Genomic DNA, 22,541 nt, shown 5'->3' on the forward strand with positions numbered 1-22,541 from the left:
ATATAGGATTCCTAGACAGCTTGACAAGGTACAGCTGAGAGGATGTTTCCTCTCATGGGAATACTGCAGGACCAGACAGCATAACCTTAGAGTAGATGGGTACCAATTTAAGACTGGGATTGAATTTCTTCTCTCAGAGGGTTGGGCGACTTTGGAACTCCTTGAAACAGACAACTTCGAGAGACAGAGTCATAGAGATATACAGCACGGAAACTGACCCTTCGGTCTAACTCATCCATGCCGACCAGATATCCTGACCTAATCTAGTCCCATTTGCCAGTACTTGGCTCATATCCCTCTAACCCTTTCCTGTTCCTATGCCTTTTAGTGCTGTAATTACACTAGCCTTCACCAATTTCTCTAGCAGCTCACTCCTTGCATGTACGACCCTCTGTGAAAAGGTTGCCCTTAGGTCCCTTTTATATCTTTTCCCACTCACCCTAAACCTATGCCCTCTAGTTCTGGACTCCCCCACCAGAGGAAAAGACCTTGTCTATTTACCTTATCCACGCCCCTCATGATTTTATAAACCTCTATAAGGTCACCCTTCAGCCACTACGCTCCAGGGAAAACAACCCAGCCTGTTCAGCCTCTCCCTGTAGCTCAAACTCTCCAACCCTGGCAAGTCTCACAACATCCTTCTGATACGAAGAGACCAGAATTGCACACAATATTCCAAAAGTAGACTAACCAATGTCCTGTACAGTCACATCATGACCTCCCAATTCCAAAACTCAATGCTCTGACCAATAAAGGAAAGCAAACCAAATGCCTTCTTCATTATCTTATCTGCCTGTGTATGCTTAAGGCTGAGATAGATATATTCTCGATCAGTACGGGAATCAAGGTTTACAAAGAAAAGGCAGGAACATGGATATGAGGAATGTTGTATCAACTGTTGATTGATTGATCTAGCTTAATATATGTTCCTAAGTACCATGAAAAGCTTTGTTTACGAGCAGTACAGGTTGATCAGTAAGCAAGGACATACAGATCTTGGTGTCCTTGGACAGAGTGAAACATACGGGTTACATGCACAGCAGGTGCATGAAGCAAGATTAACATTATTTGAAGTTAGAGAATCCGTTCATCAGTCAAATAACGGCAGGGAAGAAGCTATTCCACAACCTCCATTGCGTGTTCAAGCCTCTGTTTAATGTGCTGGACAGAAGAGGTTGCTGGAGAGCATTACCAGAATGGAGCGGTCTTTAATGATGCTGGCAACCTTTCCATGGCAACGAGAAGTATAAATGGAGTTCATGGTTGGAAGGCTGGCTTGCATGATGATCTAGACTATGCGCACAACCTTCTGTTGTTTCTTAAGACGCTGGGCAGACCAGTTGCTGTACCACAGTATTATGCACCCAGATAGTATGTTCTCAATGGTACATCTGTTGAGGTGAGGGTCCTCATGGACATACTGAACTTCCTAAGCCATGAACCTATTGAATGGTGGAGTCACCTCAAGGGGCCAAACAGCCTACTCCTGTTCTTATTTCTTCTGGTCTTATAGTCTCACGCTTTCATTTTTAGTTATTCCAATGCATAAAGACTAAAATATCCAACATTACCAATGTTTTGGATCCCAACTGTGCACAACATGTATCAATGTTCTAGATAAAGCCAATCAAAAGCAATATTTCAGAGTTTCTGACAACATAAAACCAGGTGAGATCGAGAGCAGTGAGGAGAAGCTTCAAGGCGGTTTAGACAAGATGCATCTGCTAAGTGTGAAGGAATCACTTCAGTAGGAGTAACAGAATGGCATAGTATTATTTAAAAGATGCTAGATTAGACAATGTTGTTGTACAAAGTGATCCAGGCAGCTTTGTACACCAGTCACTGAAAGCAGGCATTCAAGTGTATCAAGCAGTTAGGAAGGCAAATGGTATGTTGGTCTTTATTGCAAGGAATGAATTACAAGAGCACAGAAGTCTTACCGCAGCTGCTCAGGGCCTTGATGAGATCACACCTGGGAGTAGTGTTGATCTCCACGCCCAAGAAAAAATATATTTGTCACAGAAAGAGTGCAGCAAAGGTTCACTTGTTTTAGTTCCTGGGATGGCAGAGTTGTGGAGAGATTGAGTTGACTACACTTTTATTCACTGAACTTCAGAAGAATGAGAGAAGATCCAATTAAAATGTATAAAATTCTGATAGGATTGGATGCTTCCCCTGGTTGGGGCAGGTCTAGAAATAGGATCACATACTCAGGATACAGGGTAGGCCATTTAAGACTGAAATGAGGAGACATCTCCTCTTTCAGAGGATGGTGAATTTATGGAATTCTCAACCACAGAAGGTTGTGGAGGCAAAGTTACTGAATATATTTTAAAAAGTAATAGCTAGCTTTCTGCATACTAATGGCATCAAGGGATATGGGGAGACAGCAGGAGTATTAGTGCTGAGATAGAGGATGAGTCATGATCATACTGAATGGTGCAGCAGGCTTGATGGGTTGAATGGCCTACTTTTTCTCCTATTTTCATTGTTCCTGTTTCTTACCTTCACTCAAAAGGTCTCTATTACAATATGCATACTTACCAGAAGTTAAATGTGTAAATCAAAGTCTAACTCTGCAGCTAGACTGAACATTCAAGTTATGGATATCAGAGAATAAATTAAACAAGGCAATATATGTAAAAACGTATGAGCAAAATTAATTTCCATATTATGCGTGGTAATGGAGTACAAATCTCAAGATCTGAGATTGATACAATTATTCTCTTCCCCAAAAAGTACCTACTCACTATTTAATATGCACACTTAAAACTCACCAAAAATACCATAACCGTTGAATAGAGAATGCTCGCATGCAGCATTTTGTACCACAGCAGTCCTCGTATGCACGACACCTATGAAAGAAGCATATTATGTCAGACACATTAATCAGTGCAATCACACCAGCTGCCTTTACATCCAGATTGCTATGCCTTGGCCTTATTAGTGAGTTTTTATTTTATATGGATAAATGCAGTTTGCCTCAGTGCCAACTACTTGGTTGTATCACTACCTCAGAGTTAAACATGAGCTTTGTTCAGTTGTTCATGTTCTTGCTCCTGAATTTGAAAGCTGAGAGACAAAGTCCTACTTCAGGATTTGAGTACTGACAGAAGTGGCCATATGCCAGGACAGGACAGGGCACAGAAAGTGTCTGCACATGCTCCAATTACATCATGTCATTTCATGAACAGCAACGCCATCATCAATGCATGCGCTACTGAAAAAAAACTGCATGGGAGGTTGGGACCTCGGTAGAAGCAGGGAGAAAGGCTGGGAGCAAGGGAGGTCTGCAGCAGGACCTAGCTTCCATTTCGCCTGGGAAGACTGGAGGAAGACTAGGTGGCTGCAACAGATGTGGGAGAGACAGAAGGTTGCTAAGACAGAGAAGGAGAGGGATGCTACTAAGAGAAATTAGTCTCAAAATTAAATAACTTTTTTTTGTACAAGGTCTTCAATTTCCTTTCTCCTCTGCACCACCAGAGGTGGCATTCAGAGGTACTCTGCCAAGCTGATAAAACTTTACTGAAAAAGTGTTGCATTGTTGGTGTGCCATCTTTCAACCCATGACATTAAACGAAGGCTGCATCAATATCCTATTATGAAACTACTCCATGGGAGAGAGGGAATAAATGTTTTGGTAGAATTAATTGACCATTCTTTTAATTTGCACGTCGATATTTTGCAACACAGTAACCACAAATAGCCACATAAAATCTGTGACCACATTTTAAAAGGTAATCTGCTGCATGTGAAGAATCCTGATAGAAATGTAAGTATATGCATTGAATATCTGGACCAGTTATATCTCACAACTAGTTTCATTGAGCGGCTTGTTTTGTCCATGACAGAGGTAGAAAATGAAATTGTCCAAATGTTGCTGTGTATCACAACTCCTAGGTAGATAAAGCATAGGTAGAGCATAACATTGCCATTGGTAAACTTCTTTCTTCACTCTTACCAGCATGCCCCGAGGTTGTAATCAGGAGACCGGACTGCAGTTCATTAACCTTAAAACCTCTGAATAACACCAAAATTTCAGTGACCCTTCTGCTCAATTACTGTCAGATTTGTGTTACTTGCACTCATAACAATAGTAAAGATGCCCAAGTTTCTCTCAGAAATCAGAAAGGGGAAATTAGCTTTGGTTAAGAAGTCTGTGATGTTCTGTAGCGCACAAATTTCTGAATGAATGTTATGCACAAAGCAGATCATATTATTTATTAATTATCATGAATTTGACAATATTATATGTTCACCATTATAACAGGGAGCAAAGTAAATAAATACCATGAGCGAAAACATCTTCCCAGTCTTTATGTCGAGTCCACTTAGAACTTCATATATGCTTTGATAAGATTCATCTCATTATTTTACAGTACAGTCCCAACCTGCTGTTATCCCATGAATCTGCCTAGTGAAATTTCTCTGAACTGCTTCCAATGCAAATATACCATTCGTTAAGTCTAAAGACTAAACCATATACTCTACTCCAGGGGCAGTTTCAACAGTACCTGACAAGATGAACTAACTTTATACTCTTCTTCAAATAAATGCCAAGATTCCACTTACCTTCCTAATTACTTGCTGTACTTGCTTTTATTTGTGATTCATGTAAAAGCACACTGATGACTTCTTTCCTCTACTACTCTTCACCCCCACCCAAACTAATTCTACAATTCTGATCTCCTGGACCAAGCTCTTGTGTAACTACTGCACAAATTGCATCCTTGATTAACAGTGCTACTCAATCCACCTTTACATAGTCTCTTAATCTTCTGGAATAACATACACCTCACAATATTCAGGATGCAACTCTTGCAATCCTGCAGCTACGTCTCATATTTAGTGCACTTTGAAGCAAATATCAATTTGTTTAGTTTATTAAGAATGTCTTGCACATTCAAACAGAGCCTTTAGTTTGCTCTTTTTATCTTCACAGCATCTAGCTTTGATTATTGGTGTATTTATAATATTTTTCCTTTGTTCTTTCTTGCCATTTTCTGACCCTCATTTTGCACATTACTTTCTTCTCTTCCATTGTGCGTACTCTTGAATGTACATCTTTCCAAATTTGATCACTTGCCCACTATTTAGTTTAAAACTCTACTTCATAACGTTCGTAAGAACATCGGTCTCAGCATGGTTCACATATAAAATATCTTCACCGTACAACTCCAGCTTTGCCCAATACTGGGGCGGCACAGTGGTTAGCTCTGCTGCCTCACAGCACCAGGGTCCCAGGTTCGATTCCAGCCTCGGATGATTACCCGTGTGAAGTTTGCACATTCTCCCCATGTCTGCGTAGGTTTTCTCCCACAGTCCAAAGATGTGCAGGTTAGGTGAATTGGCCCTGCTAAATTGCCCATAGCGTTAGGTACACTAGTCAGAGGGAAATGGGTCTGGGTGGGTTACTCTTCGGAGGGTCAGTGTGGACTTGTTGGGCCAAAAGGGCCTGTATCCACACTGTAGGGAATCTAATCTAATCTAAAACAAAGTGGTCCAAATTGGAGCCCAATTCTTCCACACTAGTCTATGAGGCCACATATTCACCTCACTAATTTAGTGTACTATATGCTCATTCAGAAATTAATTCAGAGACTTCAATCTTTGAGGAACTGCTTTTAGTTTAGTTTAGCTTAATCTGTGCAGAAGTTTTTTTTAGTTCTACTAACATCTTTGTTAACTGCATGGCCCATGACCACTGGATCTTTCCTCTCTTACTGCAACTTGCTTTCCTGCCCGAAGTTGATTTCTCAAACCCTGGCACCAGACAGAAAACACGGCTATCAGATGCTCATTGAACAGTGTCAATCCCCTCACCATACTAACCCCTTCTACATTCCTTGTTGCTCACCCACTTGAATAGCTCCTGTACCATAGTGCCAGTTGCTTTGCTAATCTGACCTGCAGCCTCTCCTCTCATCAAAATGGGTTAGGAGAACCTAATGCCTACCAACAATTGCAGAGGGCTGACACTCCTAAACTTCTACACTGTGAATCCACTTACCTGCTTCACTCATAGATACATATCCCTGTCCACAACCAACGATCAAATTAGACTATCATCTCTAAAGTGGTTGATTGCGCCTGGTGCAAAGAATCTAGGTAACTTTACCTCTGACAGAGATTTCTCTATACTTCCACACTCATCATCTATGGTGTCCATTGCTCCTGATATGATCTCCTCCACATTGGGGAGGCAGGACACCAACTCATGGAATGTTTCAGAGAATATCTTTGGGTCACATGCAACAATCCAAACACTTCAATTCCCCCTCCCACTCTGCCAACGACATGCAAATCCTTCTTCTCCTCCATCACCAAACTCTAGCCACCTGACACCTGGAGGAAGAATGTCTCATCTTCCAGTGTGGCATCCTCCAACCATACGGGCTCAATGTTGATTTCATCAGTTTCCGCATTTCTCCTACCCCCACTTTATCCCAGATTCAACCCTCTAACTCCACACCACCCTCTTGAACTGTCCTACCTGTCCATTTCCCTTCTCTCCTACAGCTCCATCCTTCTCTCTGACCCATCACCCCCACCTTCATCTACCTATAGCATTCCTGGCTACCTTCCCTCTAGCTCCACCCCCTCCCATTTATCTCTCAGTCCCCTTGCATCAACACCCCTTGTCCCCATTCCTGATGAAGAGCTCATGCTTGAAACATCAGCTCTCTTGCTCCATGGATGCTGCCTGACCGGCTGTGCTTTTCCAGCACCACACTTTTTGACTCTGATCTCCAGCATCTGCAGTCCTCACATTCTCCCAGAATATAAAGTATAATAGGGAATGACTAAAATGAGGCAAAAGAAATTCAAGAACAAGCTAGCTAGAAATGTAAAAAATGATAAGAACTTCTAAAGATATGTAAAACAAAAGCAAGTAAATGTTAGTTCTCTAGACAGTGAGAATGAGAAATTAATAGCAGACAATAAGGAAATGGCAGATGAAACAAATACTTTGCTTCAATCCTCACTGTTGAGGACTTAAAAGGCATTCCAATAAAAAATGTAAATCAGGAGTTGGGACGGAGGAATAATGTTAATAAAATTATAATCATGAGTGCAAGTCAGCAAACTAATGGAGCTGCAGACTGACAAATCTCTGGCTCCAGATGAGCTTCATCGCAAGCATTAAAAGAGGTGGTTAATGGGAAAATACATGCGTTGGTGTTGATTTTCCAAACTTCACTGGATTCTGGAAAGGTTCTAATGGATAAATTAGCAAAATAACCATCTATTGAAAAAAGGACTCAGACAGAAAACAGGCCAGGGGCCAGTTAGCTTAACTTCTGTCATGGGAGATACACGAGATTCGATCATTGAAAAGATTGTTGGTGTACACTTCATACAACTCATGGCAATCAGGTAGCATCAGCATTGTTTCATCAAAGGGAAATTACGTTTCACCAATTTATTGGAGTGCTTTTAAGAAGTAACACACATTAAGTGCCACAAAGATTTCTGAAGAAAATAAATGCTCATGGAATTGGGGGTAACATTTGAATGGACAGAAGATTGTATGGCCAGCAGAAAACACATTATACATGAAAGGATCTTTGTCTGATTGGTAAGGTGAGTGAAATCCTGCAGGGATGTGTTCTGAGGCCTGAAATTTTTAGAATTTAGATCCATGACTTAGATGAGGGGAGTGAAGACATGGTAGCTGAATTAGCACATGAGACCAAGTTCAGCAAAAAAGAATTTTGCAAAGAAGCTATTAAGGGAATAACTGAGTAAAAATCTGGCTGGTGATGTAAATTTTGTGAAAATGAGAAGCTATTCACTTTTGGCAGCAAGAAGAAAAAAAATCAAATGGAGAACAACTATGGAAATATGCTGTACAAGGTGCAGAGGGATTTATTTGCTTTGGCGTAGGAGTTACAAACAAATAGTATCCTTGTACAACAAGCAATCAAGATGGCTAATGACATGCTATCCTGCATTTTGACAGGAAATTATTATGAAAATAAGGAGGTTATGATAAGCTAGGCTCGATTTCACCAGAATTTAGAAGAGTGAGAGTGACTGGACTGAAGTGTATAAGATCTTGGCTGGTCATGAGAAACTGAACATGGAAAGGATGTTTCTTGTGGATAAGCCCAGAACTAGAGGGCACTATTTTAAAACTACAGTTCAGACTTTTAGGATAGAGGTAAGGAGAATTGTTTCTGTCGGAGGGTTGAAAGACTTTTCATCTCTGCCTCAAAAGGTGTAGACATAGGGTCATGGAATATTTTAACAGCAGAGGGAGATTCTCGTTAGTTAAGTGTTATTGGTCCATATATTATTACTGAACAAGTCAAATCCCACATTGCAATCTGACTTGATAGATTAAAAAAATAAAATAAATTTTCACCGTAACACAATCACATAATGCTACAGATCTAGTTTTAACATTAAACAGAAAAAATGCAAAAGAAATTGAGATAAATAGGGGTAGATAATAATTTGGAATGTGAAACATCAACACATTTGAGCCATGATCTTAGTGAATGGCAGAGCTGGCACGATGAACCAAATGGGTCTACTTCTGCTCACATTTTTCATGTTCTTAAGATCCTTCTGTAACGGAGAATTCGGCAGTCTGTCTCCATTCAAATAATGACCTACTTTCCTATTTTTCTTGGCAAAGTGGACAACTTCACATTTTCCACATTATACTCCAAACATCAAACATTTCCCCATTCATTTAATTTATTTATACTTCTTTGCAGCCTCTTTGCGTTGTCCTTGAAATGTACTTTCCTACTTATCTTTGTCTGATTAATAAAGGTAGCTATAACAGTGGGATCCAGCATTAATCATAAACAGTTGAGATCCCAGTAGCAATCCCTTTAGCATTCCACTAGTTTCAATTTGTCAACCTGAAAATGATCCAATTTATTCCAATTTTTATAAATGCTGATGTATTTACCTGACACCATGACCTCTTACCTTCTGCTGATGTTTGAGGCACCTTATCAAATGCCTTTTGGAAATTCAAATATACACCTATGGGTTCCCTCTTATCCTCTCTGTCTGTTACATCCTCAAGTAAAGCTAATAAATTGGCCTGATATAATTTCCATTTCACAAAGCCATGTTAACTCTGCCCAATTGCATTATATGGTCTAAATGTGCTGCTACTACCACCTTAATAATCAATCCTAGTATTTTCCCAAAGCCACACGTTTTGACTGACTGACCTATAATTTTGTGCTTTCCTCCTTGAATAGTGGTTGTTATTTGAGGCTTTCCAATCTGCTGGGATCTTGCCAGAATCTATGGAAATGTGGAAGATTATAACATATACATTCACTATCTCTGCAACTACTTCCTTTAATACACTTGGATGCAGGTTATTAGTACTAGGATTTCTCACAACCTTCTCTCAGTAGTTTTCCTAGTTTTTTAAAGAAAATCTCTATTGATCATAACAGTTTTATGCCCTCCTCACCCTTTTGCATCTCTGCTTTTCAATTACTTTTAGGATACTAGAGGAAGGACTTGAAAGCTGGGTGAGCAAGTTTGCGGATGACACAAAAGTCGGTGGAGTTGTGGATAGTGAGGAAGGAAGTGGTAGGTTACAGCGGGATATAGATAAGTTGCAGAGCTGGGCGGAAATGTGGCAAATGGAATTCAAAGTAGCTAAGTGCGAAGTCGTTCACTTTGGTAGGAATAACAAGATGATGGATTACTGGGCTAATGGTAGGCTACTTGGTAGTGTGGATGAGCAGAGGGATCTTGGTGTCTATGTACACAGATCTCTGAAAGTTGCCACCCAGGTAAATAGTGCTGTGAGGAAGGCATATGGTGTACTGGGCTTTATTGGCAGAGGAATTGAGTTCCGGAGTCCTGAGGTCATGTTGCAGTTGTATAGGACTCTGGTGAGGCCTCATCTGGAGTATTGTGTGCAGTTTTGGTCGCCATACTATAGGAAGGATGTGGAAGCTTTAGAACGAGTGCAGAGGAGGTTTACCAGGATGTTGCCTGGAATGGTAGGAAAATCTTATGAGGAAAGGCTGAGGCACTTGGGGCTGTTCTCATTGGAGAAGAGAAGGTTTAGGGGAGATCTGATAGAAGTGTATAAGATGATTAGGGGTTTAGATAGGGTAGATACTAAGAACCTTTTACCGCTAATGGAGTCAGGTGTTACTAGGGGACATAGCTTTAAATTAAGGGGTGGTAGGTATAGGACAGATGTTAGGGGTAGATTCTTCACACAGCGGGTTGTGAGTTCATGGAATGCCCTGCCTGTATCAGTGGTGAACTCTCCTTCTTTATGGTCATTTAAGCGGGCATTGGATAGGCATTTGGAAGTTATTGGGCTAGTATAGGTTAGGTAGGATTCGGTCGGCGCAACATCGAGGGCCGAAGGGCCTGTACTGCGCTGTATCCTTCTATGTTCTATGTTCTATACTTGTGAAGACAGACATAAAATACTTGTCCAAAGTCTCTGCCATTTATTGCTTCCCAGCGTTCACTGTTACTATTATTTCCATTTATTTACTTCAGGAAATCTTTATCATTTAGTTTTATATTTCTTGCTATTTTCTCTCTTTCTCCAAATTCAACCCTTATTCTTAAAATTATCCTTGATTCTCCTGTCTAAATCTATAAAAAATGGTCAATACTGGCAAACTCTTAAGATAGCTGTTATAATAACATGACTGAAATTAGCTAGAACCCTCTGACTTCTTGCAAATCAAAGCCAGTCATTTCATTAATACCTCCTTTAACACAGGGAAACTAGGCTTACTACCTATTGTGACTAAAGATATCCAACTCCCATGAATACCAAAGACACAAAGGAATTGCAAATTACTACTCTCTGATACAAAAGTCATATTACCAATCCAAAGAAATATTGAGATGGACCATCAGCACCTCTTTACCCCACAGTGGCCATTTTGATGGGGTGATCAAAGTAACCAGTTTCTCCAAATGGCTTAGCAGAAAGCACCGTGTCATTGATTTTGAACTGCTCAAGTATAGGTTTTAATTTTTGACCTCACCTGTCATTTTAATACCACAAGGAAAGCAGCTCCAAGCCTCAGAAGCTACAGGTTTTACACGTACCTCTCACTCAAAAGCTGCATCTCTGGAAAGAATCTCAGATTTTGCAGGCCAAACTAGACAAATTCACAATTCTCAGTAAATAATGCTTGCACCTTTGACTACCTTTCACCTTCATGCCAACTCCCAGGGCAGGAATTTGTACATTGGCCAACTCACTGGATTCTACCAAAAAACACCCAAAGAACTGTGGAAACTGGAAATCAGAAGGAAAAACAAAAAAACTCAGCAGGTTTGGCAGCATCTGAAGAGTCACTGGACCCAAAAGGTTAACTCGGCTTTTTCTTCATAGATGTTGCCAGACCCGCTAAGTTTTCGCCACAATTTCTGTTTTTGCATTAAATTCTAAGTTATTTAAACTAATACCAGCATTTTAAATAAAGAAATACCAATCTGATTTTAAAAAAAACTCCCATTTTTAACTTCACTATTTGGCTTTTTTCTTGCTATCTTGCAACTCTCAGGGGATTTTGCCATCAATTTATTTTTAAGCTTGAAACTCTAAAACCAGGGTTCAGCCTATTTCCGTAAGAGCGGGGACAAAAGGGAGAAAGAGCAAGTCAACGATATCACACTGACTTAAAAGGGTAAAAAGTTAATTTGACGTCACTCCTAATACCCCCTTCATCCATGACAGTCTGGGGATATTTCCTTCTGCAAATCAGGCAAAGGGAATTGTCTCTTTTCCTTTTCGACAGTGGATTTTGCTGACCTGACTGCAATCTGTGAGCAAGAGGCTTTTTCTTCTACTTGCAAATGCAGGTGTGCCAGCTGCACACAAGCCCCACAGAACTGCAATACCAGAAGAACACACAGGTAATTATCTAAACCCCTTTTGTGTGTATTCCTGGAAAAGGACAGGAGATGGGGGTTCTAATTATAATCGGAGCTGCTGCCAAGGGCTTAGATGCAGTTATGGCTGGCAATAAGTGGCTGATTGGTGTCTTAACTAGTGACCAGGTTTTGATGACAAACACCTTCTCCATGCCAACAGCTGAAAGACTGGTTCCAATCACTGATGCCCATATTCTGTAGGCAGAACCATCTTGCCCTTAGGAATATATCTTCCTAATATATTTCCAAATCAGGATGGTGAGTGTCTTGAAGGTGAATACATACACGTTGGTTTTCCCACATATCTGTACTTGTCCTTCCAGGTGGAAGTGATATTGGGCTTGGAAGATGCTGCCTAAGAAATGTTGGTGAATTTCAACAGTGCATCTTACAGATGGCATCTTGTTGCTGCTGCTGAGCATCAGTGTGGAGGGAATACTTGTTTGTGGATACGGTGCCAATCAAGCAGGCTGTTTTGTCCTGGATGGTGTCAAGCTGCTTGAGTGTTGTTGGACTTGTACTCAATCAGCCAAGGGAGGAGTATTCTATCACACTCTTGAAATGTACCTTGCAAATGGTGTGCGGGCTTTAGGGAGTCAGGAGACAAGTTACAAGCTGGAGGATTCATAGCATCTGACCCCCTCTTGTAGCCACACACAAAAATATATTATAGAATATATATATATTACATCTAACTCGACCAGTTCAGTTTCTGGTCAATGGTAACCCTCAGGATGTTGACAGTGGGAGATTCATTGATGGTAACAACATTGAATGGTTTGATTCCTTCTTATTGGAAATACTGATTGTCTAGCATTTGTGAAGCATGAATGTTATTTGTCACATTTCAGCCCAAATTTTGCTGCATTAGGTCATGGACTGCCTCAGTTTATAAGGAGTGGCGAATGGTGCTGAACATGGTGCGCAATCATCAGCAAGGATCCCCCTTTCTGACTTTATGACAGAGGGAAGGTTGTCAATGAAGCAGCTGAAAATGGTTGAATCTAGGTCACAACCCTGAGGAACGCCTGTAGAGATGCCCTGCAGCTGAGATGACTGATCTCCAACAACCAGAACCATCTTCATTGGGGCCAGTATGACTCCAGCCAATGGAGAGCCAATTCCTGATTTCCACTAATTCCCACCTGGAGAAGGAGCAAGGATCTGAAAGCTTGTGTTTTCAAATAAACCTGTTGAATGATAACCTGGTGTCATGAGATTTTTGACCTTGTCCAACGCAGTGCAACAAAGGCACCTCCACATCATGACATAAAATCATTAAGACTAGATGTGATGGTACTGCAGAGCTTAGATCTGATCTATTGATTGTGGAATCACTTGGGCTTATGCTGCTCGCATGCAAATTAGTCCCGACTTTTAGCTACATGAGATTGCCACTTCATTTTTAGGAGTGTTGTTCCTAGTATGTCCTCCTGCATCCTTTAGTGAACTCAGGTGGATGGTAATGGTAGAATGAGTGTAATGTTTGCCCTTGAGGTTGCCGATTATGTTACAGAAACCATACTTCTGCTGCTGATAGACCACAGCTCATCATGGGTGCCCTGTCTTGAGTTGCTAGTTACTTAGCGTGGTGATAATGCCATACAATACGAAGCAAGATATTCTCAATGGATTGGGGGGGGGGGGGAACACTTCAACTCCACAAATTCTGTGGTGATCATTCTTACTGATGCCACCATGGACAGTTTCATCAGTGGCTGGCAGGTTTGCAAGGATGAAGTATATTTTTCCCTCTTACACTTGCTACTGACCCAATCTAACATCGACATCCTTTAGGACCAGCTTTATTAGCAGTGGTGCAGCTGGGTAACCATTGATGGTGACTGAAATTGCTCAGAATAAATTCTCTACCCTTGCTACCATCAGTGCTTTCTCCAACATACAGATGCAAAGGAAGAATGGTACATGGTAGTCAGTCGGAGATTTTTTTTGCCCATGTCTGACCTTCTACCACGAGATTTCATGATGTCCGGAGTCAATATTGATGGCTCTCAGGGAAACTCAGTCCTGACCTCCTGAACGTATACCAATGTACCACAACTTCTACTGGGCCTGTCCTGCCAGTGGGGAAGTGAAGTTACTCGGGGGGTAATGGTGCCTGGTACATTTGGTGCAAGGTATGATTCCGTGACTATGTCAGGCTGTTCCTTACCTAGACTATGAGACAGTTCTGAAAATCTTGAAACTAGGCCCAGATGTTTGTAAGGAGGACATCGTAGGGTTAACATGGATGTTTTTGCCTTTGCCATTTTCTGTGCCTTAGTTGATAATAAGTGCTCAACCCTGGCTTTTTTTTGACATTTGCTAGTAACTGTTATAGCAGAGTGACTCTTTTAACGATCTTAGTGGGTAATTAACAGTCAATCACATTGCTGCAGATCTGGAGTTATATGGAGATCATACCAGGCAAGGTTGGCAGATTCCCTTTCCAAAAGGGCATTAGTGACCAGATTTTTTTTTCTGTTAATGACTATGAAAGCCACCATCCATTATCAGACTCTCAATTCCAGATTTTCAGTGAATTCAAATTCCATGAAGCCAGGTCTCCAGAACATTACCAAGCTTTCTGCATTCGTAGCCTAGTGACAACACCACTGGACCACTGCCCATCCTTGAATTCCATGTTCTTTGTTGCAGATGTGGTTGCTGTGGATCTCACAGGCATTTAATAGCTCCCATCTGTTAGAGGTCTTCCGATCTTATTATAGGAGCAAAAGTAGGTTATTCAGCTCATCGAATCTGCTCTGCCATTTCATGAGCTTATGGCTGATTCAATAATGCGTAACTCCACTTACCCGCCTTTTCCCCTATAACCCTGGATTTCCTTACTGATTAAAAATCCATTTGTCACAGTCTTAACAACCCAGACTCAACAGCCTCTGTGGTAATTCCACAGATTCACTGCCCTCAGAGATTAAATGCTTCCTAATTTCTGTTTTAAATGTGCATCCACTAATTCTGAGATTATGCCCTCTGCTCTTAGGCTTTCCTAGAATGGGAAACAACCTTTATGCATCTATTCTGTCAAATCTTTTAGAAAGTTTGTATTTTTCAAAAAGGTCACCTTTCATCCTAAAATTCCAATGCGTACAGGCCCAACCTTCTGTTTGCATAGAACAGTTTCTTCATACCAATCAGCCTGGTGAACCTTCTCCAGTGCCACTATATCTTTCATGAACCAAGGAGCCCAAAACTATTTACAGTACTCCAGCTATGATCTAACTAGTGCCCTGTAGTTTTAGAAAAACCTCCTACTTTTATATTCCATTCCCTTTGAAATAAAGGCCAACATTCCATCTGCCTTCTCTGTTTGCTTGAACTTGGATGTTAGCTTTTTGTGATTCATGCACAATGATGCCCAGATCGTTCTGTGCTGCAGCTTTCTGCCTTTCTAGTGACTAAAACTATTCCATTCTTTACAAGCTTAATTGAAGTCTGCATTTTGTACTAACTAGTTTGATTTTCACGTATTTCAACAATTAGCCATTATTCTACTTGACTGATGTTTGAGCCATCTCAAATTAGTTTATTTTCCTTAAGTCTTCTATAGTGGACTGGTTAATACCACATGTGGTCCAGGGAGAGCTAGCCAACTGAATACAAAATTGGCTTCATGGTAGGAGACAGAGGGTATTGGTAGAGGATTGCCTTTCAGACTGGAGGTTTGTGACCAGCAGTGTGCCACAAGGATCAGTGCTGGGTCCACTGCTTTTCATCATTTATATAAATGACATGGATGTGAATGTAGGAGGCATGGTTAATAAGTCTACAGATGATACCAAAATAGTAGTGTAGTGGACAGTGAAGAAAATGACTCAAAGTACAAAGGGACCTTGATCAGATGAGTCAATGGGTTGAGCAGTGGCAGAGCCAATTTAAATAAACGTGAGGTGTTGCATATTGGTAAGACAAAGCAGGGCAGGACTTATACAGTTAACGGTGGGACCCTACAGAATGTTATCGACAAAGAGACTTAGGGGTGCAGGGGCACAGTTCCTTGAAAGTGGAGTCGCAGATAGACAGGGTGATGAAGGCGGCATTTGGTATGATTGCCTTCATTGATCAAAACATTGAGTATAGGAGATAAATCCCCAGGATCTGATCAGGTGTACCCTAGAACTCTGTAGGAAGCTAGGAAAGTGATTGCTGGGCCCCTTGCTGAGATATTTATGTCAGTGATAGTCACAGGTGTGGTGTCATAAGACTGGAGGTTGGCTAACATGGTGCCATTAATAAGGAAAAGCCAGACTAGTGAGCCTGATATCGGTGGTGGGCAAGTTGTTGGAGGGAATCCTGAGGGACAGGATTTACGTGTATTTGGAAAGGCAAGGACTGATTAGGAATAGTCAACATGGCTTTTTGTGTGGGGAAATCATGCCTCATGAACTTGATTGAGTTTTTTTAAGGAGGAGCGAAGAGGATAACTGAGGGCAGAGCGGTAGATGTGATCTAGATGGACTTCAGTAAGGCAATCAACAAGGTTCCTCTTGGTAGACAGGTTAGCAAGGTTAGATCTCATGGAATACAGGGAGAACTAGCCATGTGGATACAGAACTGGCTCAAAAGTAGAAGACAGAGTGTTTTTCAGACTGGAGACCTGTGACCAGTGGTGAGCCATAAGGATTGGTGCTGGGTCCACTGATTTTCGTCATTTATATAAATGATTTGGATGTGAACATTGGAGACATAATTAGTAAGGTTGACGATGACACCAAAATTGAAGATGCAGTGGACAGCGAAGAAGTGGGTTACCTCAGAGTACAACAGGATTTTGATCAGATGGGTCAATGGACTGAGGACTGCTAGATAGAGTTTAATTTTGATAAATGTGAGGTGCCAACATTTTGGAAAGGCAAATCTGGAGTATCGGAGGTGGTGGGGTCACCTTATAGACGTTTATAAAATCATGAGGTGCATGGATAAGGTAAATAGACAAGGTCTTTTCCTTCGGTGGGAGAGTCCAGAACTAAAGGGCAAAGGTTGAGGGCAAGAAGGGAAAGATATAAAGGGGATCTAAGGGGCAATCTTTTCACACAGAGAATGGCGGGTGTATGGAATGAGCTGCCAGAGAAAAAGGATGTTGCTGGGACTGGAGGGTGTAAGTTATAGGGAGAGGCTGAATAGGCTGGGGCTTTTTTCCCCAAAGCATCAAAGACTGATGGGTGACCTTAAAGAGGTTTATAAAGTCATGAGGGGCATGGATAAAGTGAATAGCCAAGGTCTTTTTCCAAGGGTGGGGGAGTTTAAAACTAGAGGCGCAGGTTTAAGGTGAGCGGAGAAAGATTTAAAGAGGATCTGAGGGGTAGCTTGTTGACACAGAGGGTGGTGTGTGTATGGAACGAGCTAGCAGAGGAAGTGGTGGAGGTGAGCACAATTACAACATTTAAAAGGTATCTGGATAGGTATATGAATGGGAAAGTTTAAAAGGGATATAGGTCAAATACTAGCAAATGGAACTACGTCAGATTGCGATGTCTGGTTGGTGTGGATGATTTGCTCTCCTGAACAGTATTCCCCTATTGCGAGCAGCAAATTTGTAAATGGTTAAAAGACAACCACAACAACACTCATTGCGTTTTGTTTCATGATATTCTTGTTATTCAGTCTGTTCCATCCTCTAGGATTGCAGATGCTGGAGATCAAAGCCGTGAGTGTGGTGCTGGAAAAGCACATCAGATCAGGCAGCATCTGTGCAGCAGGAGAACCAACGTTTCGGGCATAAGACATTAATCAGGAATTCCATCCTCTAACCTAAAACTCATCATGTACCTCAGCTCCAGAGAAGAATTATTAGGCTCGCTTTTCCTTCACTTTGTTTCGACTTCAGGTTTCCAGAAATGGCAGAATTTCACTTTTAGTTTAGTGCTAATCTTTGCAACATTAACAGACGTAAAATGTGCTGTGTTCAAAAACATGTATTAAGTTACTAATTAAAGAATACTTACGTAAAATAAGTGGGATATCCTGCATTCACAAACCAGCAGTACTTTTTGGCTGTTGCACTCTGAAAAAATTTTCAAAAAGTTACGTTGGACAAATGCAAAGTAGAATTTATGAGTAATTAATCATAGAAGTACATTCATTTAATCATCAATACTTAGACTAAAGCACAAAAATGCTTTTTTCCCTGAGCAAGTTAAAAGGTCTGCGTTTCAAATTAGTACAGATTATTTACATTTTGTTACCATTTTATTTTAAACTTTTTCACAGAGCATCTAATGCATCACTTGGAAATCTAATGGATCTTTGGAAACCATATGTAGTTGGACTCCTTCATCTTGTGGATATAGGATGTTACTTTTCCCTTATATTGCCTCCACCGGGACCAGCAGTGACGTGTCCAAAAACAAATGCGATCTCTTACTCAACACCTGAGCCATCCTTAAAATATGCAATTCGCATGCTCAGTGGAAGTGGGTGAGTTAAGTCCAGCAGCAGGTCCATAAAAATTGTATCAACACAATGTTCAAGGGCTAAAACTGCAGGTGTCTGCTTTAGAATGGTAAATAGTAATTAAGACCAAAATTGCACACTAACACCTGACTTTCAAACAGGCACGTGCCTTTTCTGCACAAAAATCATTTCACAAGTTTTTACCTGGTTAAAAGTCACACAACACTAGGATATAGTCCAACCGGTTTATTTGAAAGCACTGGCTTTCAGAGCGCTGCTGCTTCATCAGATGGTTGACAACCACCTGATAATGCAGCAGTGCTCAGGGAGCTCGCACTGCCAAATAAACCCGTTAGACTACAACCTGGTGTTGTGCGATTTTTATCTTTGTACACCCCACTTCAACACTAGCACCTCCAAATCATGTTTTTATCTATGCAGCAAAATCACCACAACCCTCACCCCCCCCACCACACTTCTTGATTAAGCTGACCACATTTAAAATTTTAAATTAGAATTTCAAGTTTCACTTAATGTGGCGTAAAGAAAACCACCTTTTTCTGTGTTCTATTGCTCTTTTCATTTTCAAATTACGGTCCAACTTACTTACCAACAATTAGGCAAGAGTTGTTGGGATCATGAGACAGCATAGACTGAAACTAGTAAGAGACAGGACAGAGAGCAGGAGTGAGTGAATAGGGTAGAACTGAAGCTGAGAAGGCAATTCACCCAGAACATTAGACCCTATTGTTTTTTCATCAGGAAAACTTGACAATGCCTAATATGTTAAAGTATATACCTCATTTAAAAGATATAGGTCGCTTACAAATTGATTTTAATTCCCCATATAATATTTTGGGACACCAACAGTTTTAGCAACAATGAAAACATAAGAGAAATCAATTACGGAGTCTTTCACAATGACTTCAAAACTTTCAGTCAAACCACCACTCAAGTGGGATATGATGAGCAGAACAGCAGGAAGGATTAGAAAGAGCATAAAACAAGTTATGAAAACAACATTTCCCTATTATTTTTTAAGTAGTTTTCAAACCAAGAATGTGCTGCTGTGCATGCTAAGCAACTAACAATGCTTTTCTGCTTGCACATGTTCTTGAAGAGCTGAAGTCAGAATATATCCTCCAAGGTTTGCCATTTAAGTTATTACTGGCATTAATCCAAAAGGTCCAATTTATACCTTGGACTTTGACTGCCTATCCTCAGACAATTTTACAAGCAACAAATTAATTTTGTTTTTGTTAAACTTCAGCAACAGACTATGAAAACAATAAGATTAGCTGTGATTTACCAAAACAATAACAGCTGCTCAGACTCATACATTTACTTGCATTGTGCAGTTAACTCTAATTTCTGCTGTAGTCACAAAACCACACTCAATTTTTTCTGCACATATATCAGTTGGCTTTGCAATAGTGTGTTCATTCACTTTACTCATACTTCAGAAAATTATTACAACTTCTTACATGCTTTTTCCAGTTTGTTAACAACTCATGTCTGATGCAAGGCAGTCTTATTTATTTCAAAGCTGAGCTGATTGGCTAGAGCTAATAGTCAGGTAATACTGATTCACCACTCAAAGAGCACTGCTTTGAGGGGAAAGGGTGTGGTGTCCTTTCCATGCCTTGGCTGAGAATGGATAAAACCTTTTGCACAATGGCCAACATGTAATTCTAGAACTGTGCTATTCATTGTCAGATTATTTTCTCTTTCTCTGACAGGCACTGATCCATGTTGGAGTCCAGTACTTCCATATTATACATTATGTGGGAGTTTGTGGGGAGCAATCAGATCTACCATTAACTACATACATTTAAAGGAACTATGGCTAAGAGTTGATGAGCTGGAGTCTGAGGTAGACACATACAGGCCTCAAGGAAAAGAAAGAGTAATTGGACTTAGTCCCAACACTCCAACAAGTATGGAGCTTTTGTTGCCTATGTGGATAAGAATAACAAATGCAGAATGAAGGGCAAGATACCGTTACCCTCAGGCGTAACAAATGCTGCCACAGCAGATGGTACAATTCAATAAAAATCTGGAATTAAGAGTCTAATGACGAGCATGAATCCATTGCCAATTGTCGGAAAATCCCATCTGGTTCACTAACCAAACTACCATCCTTCCTACATCTGGCTTACATTTAATTCCAGACCCAAAGCGATATGGTTGACTTTTAACTGCCCCAAGGACAGTTAAGGGTAGGCAATAAATGCTGGCCTAACCAGTACCATCCTCCATCCCATGAATGAATAAAGAAAACCTGATACCAGTTTTCAAAAGGATCTTTTAGCTGGGTCCTAGTAGATTATACAAGGATCCCAATCTAAAACCACAATTGTGAATCAAATCTTTTAATTGCATTGTTACGTTTTAACCAGCCTTCCTGAAACAGTAAGTTTAGGAAACAATAATGGAAAATGCAGAAGTAAAGAAAGTGTAATTTTTCACAGGATATGGTTTACTGAAAGAAACAGAGTCGGATCATGGTTCAAATTTCATGTTGAAAATATTCAAAGAAATGATGACACAAGGTTCATTGGAAAGATTACATTAAAACTTTAAATCCCTTGATGACAGCTTATTGTCAAGGATGCCGTAATGATTACAGTAAAGAAATTCCCGCTACTGTTTGCAAGTAGAGACATTCCAATTACATCCACTGCACTCAGGCCTTCTGAACCTATATAAGCAGGAAGCAAGGGGATCATTTAAATTTATTAAAGAAAAATTGATAAATCAGATACTGCACTTCAAGGATGCTCAGACAATTAAAACTAAAGCAAATAGAAAGGCCAAAGTTCAAATTGTTGATGCTAGAGACAAGTTAATATTGTTATCAATCTGTGGGGAACCATTAAATGCAAGGCTCACTGAACCTTATCAAATCCAATATATACTAAATGAAGTAAATTATGTAATTTGTGCTCGAGACAGGAGAAGGAATCAATAACTCTGTTGTGTTAAAGAGGCATTATGACAGAAACAATAGTCAGAAGAAAAGTGTGTTTTTGGTAAATGATTGAAATAGGGAGTGACCAAAAAACATCAGAACAATTAGAGAATTAATCAGAAATTGAAAACTGTTGATCCTCCAAGCAGTGTAGATAATAGAGGTATTCATAAGGTTAGATAGCAAATATTCAATGTGACTTACAAAGGCTATTTCAAAAATCACAAATCAATTTGCGTAAATAGGCAAAGAAAAACAAAAATGGACTTGTATCCAATTCCACTATGGGGTTGAGGGGAACTGCATTGATAGAAATGGCCAAGTTTGGAGTGAAAAATACTCAGCAAGTCTGGCATCATCAGTGGAGAGAAAGCAGAATTAACATTTTGGGTCCAGTGACTCTATCAGAGCTGACTATGGCTGAGAAAAGGTTGGCACAGTATATATGTGGTATATATAACAAAATTGAAGGACAATGTAAAATGCATAGCTCATTTAGACAACTTGCTCATGTTTAGCAAATCTGTGAAGAACATTTACACTTGACTGAACTGTTTAATTGACTACAAAGAAGAATCTTGGTTAAAAATCAGATAAAGAGCAAATTTGCCAAAGCAAAAAGTGTCTTATTTGGGCTACCACTGGGACAAGACCAAGTCACACCTAAATAATTGAAAGAAAGGCTTTTATGGATATCCCTATGCCTCAGATAAAACGTGAAATTTTGCTATATTTGGCATGATTGGATTTTATAAGAATTTCATTCCAATCTTCAGCACTGCCCTGGCTCCTTCAATCGATTTATTAAACTAAAAGCAGAATATAGAACTGGACACAAAAATGTCCGTGTGTCCATGAACATTTGAAAGCTGTGCTGACAAGTCCATCGGTTTTAATTATGAGAATACATTCAAACTAACTGTTGATGTCAACAGTGTCATTCAGTAACGAACTGAAGATCAAATGATCTTGTCAGTTATTTTTCAAAGAAACTGACATCATGTCAAAAGTAGTATTTGAAGATGGAAAAGTAACATTGAGTCTTGTGTTAGCTCAACATTAATTTGAAATATCAACAATATGAAAGAAACTGTTATTTATAAAGATCACAATCTTTTGAAATTTTTTGTACTATTTCAGACTTTAGTGGCCCTTAACCCTGCAACCATACAATTTGAAAATTATTCATGTGCCTGGAAAGCAAAATACTACAGCAAAACTTTTTCAAAAGCACAGACGAAGGAAACCTAGTGCT

General features: G+C 40.1%; 1 protein-coding gene across 1 annotated transcript in view; it reads right to left on the bottom strand.

The window, feature by feature from the left end:
* vopp1b (VOPP1 WW domain binding protein b) overlaps positions 1 to 22,541 on the bottom strand; it is a 66,387-nt gene that overhangs the window by 14,839 nt on the left and 29,007 nt on the right. The window contains exons 2-3 of the mRNA XM_060825504.1: positions 17,868 to 17,926; positions 2,778 to 2,855 (exon numbers count right to left, since the gene is read on the bottom strand). Of these exons, the coding sequence (XP_060681487.1) occupies positions 2,778 to 2,855; positions 17,868 to 17,926 (137 nt within the window). The remainder of the gene's footprint in view (positions 1 to 2,777; positions 2,856 to 17,867; positions 17,927 to 22,541) is intronic.

Source organism: Hemiscyllium ocellatum, chromosome 5 (assembly GCF_020745735.1).
Source record: "Hemiscyllium ocellatum isolate sHemOce1 chromosome 5, sHemOce1.pat.X.cur, whole genome shotgun sequence".
In the NCBI taxonomy this organism is placed as follows: domain Eukaryota; kingdom Metazoa; phylum Chordata; class Chondrichthyes; order Orectolobiformes; family Hemiscylliidae; genus Hemiscyllium; species Hemiscyllium ocellatum.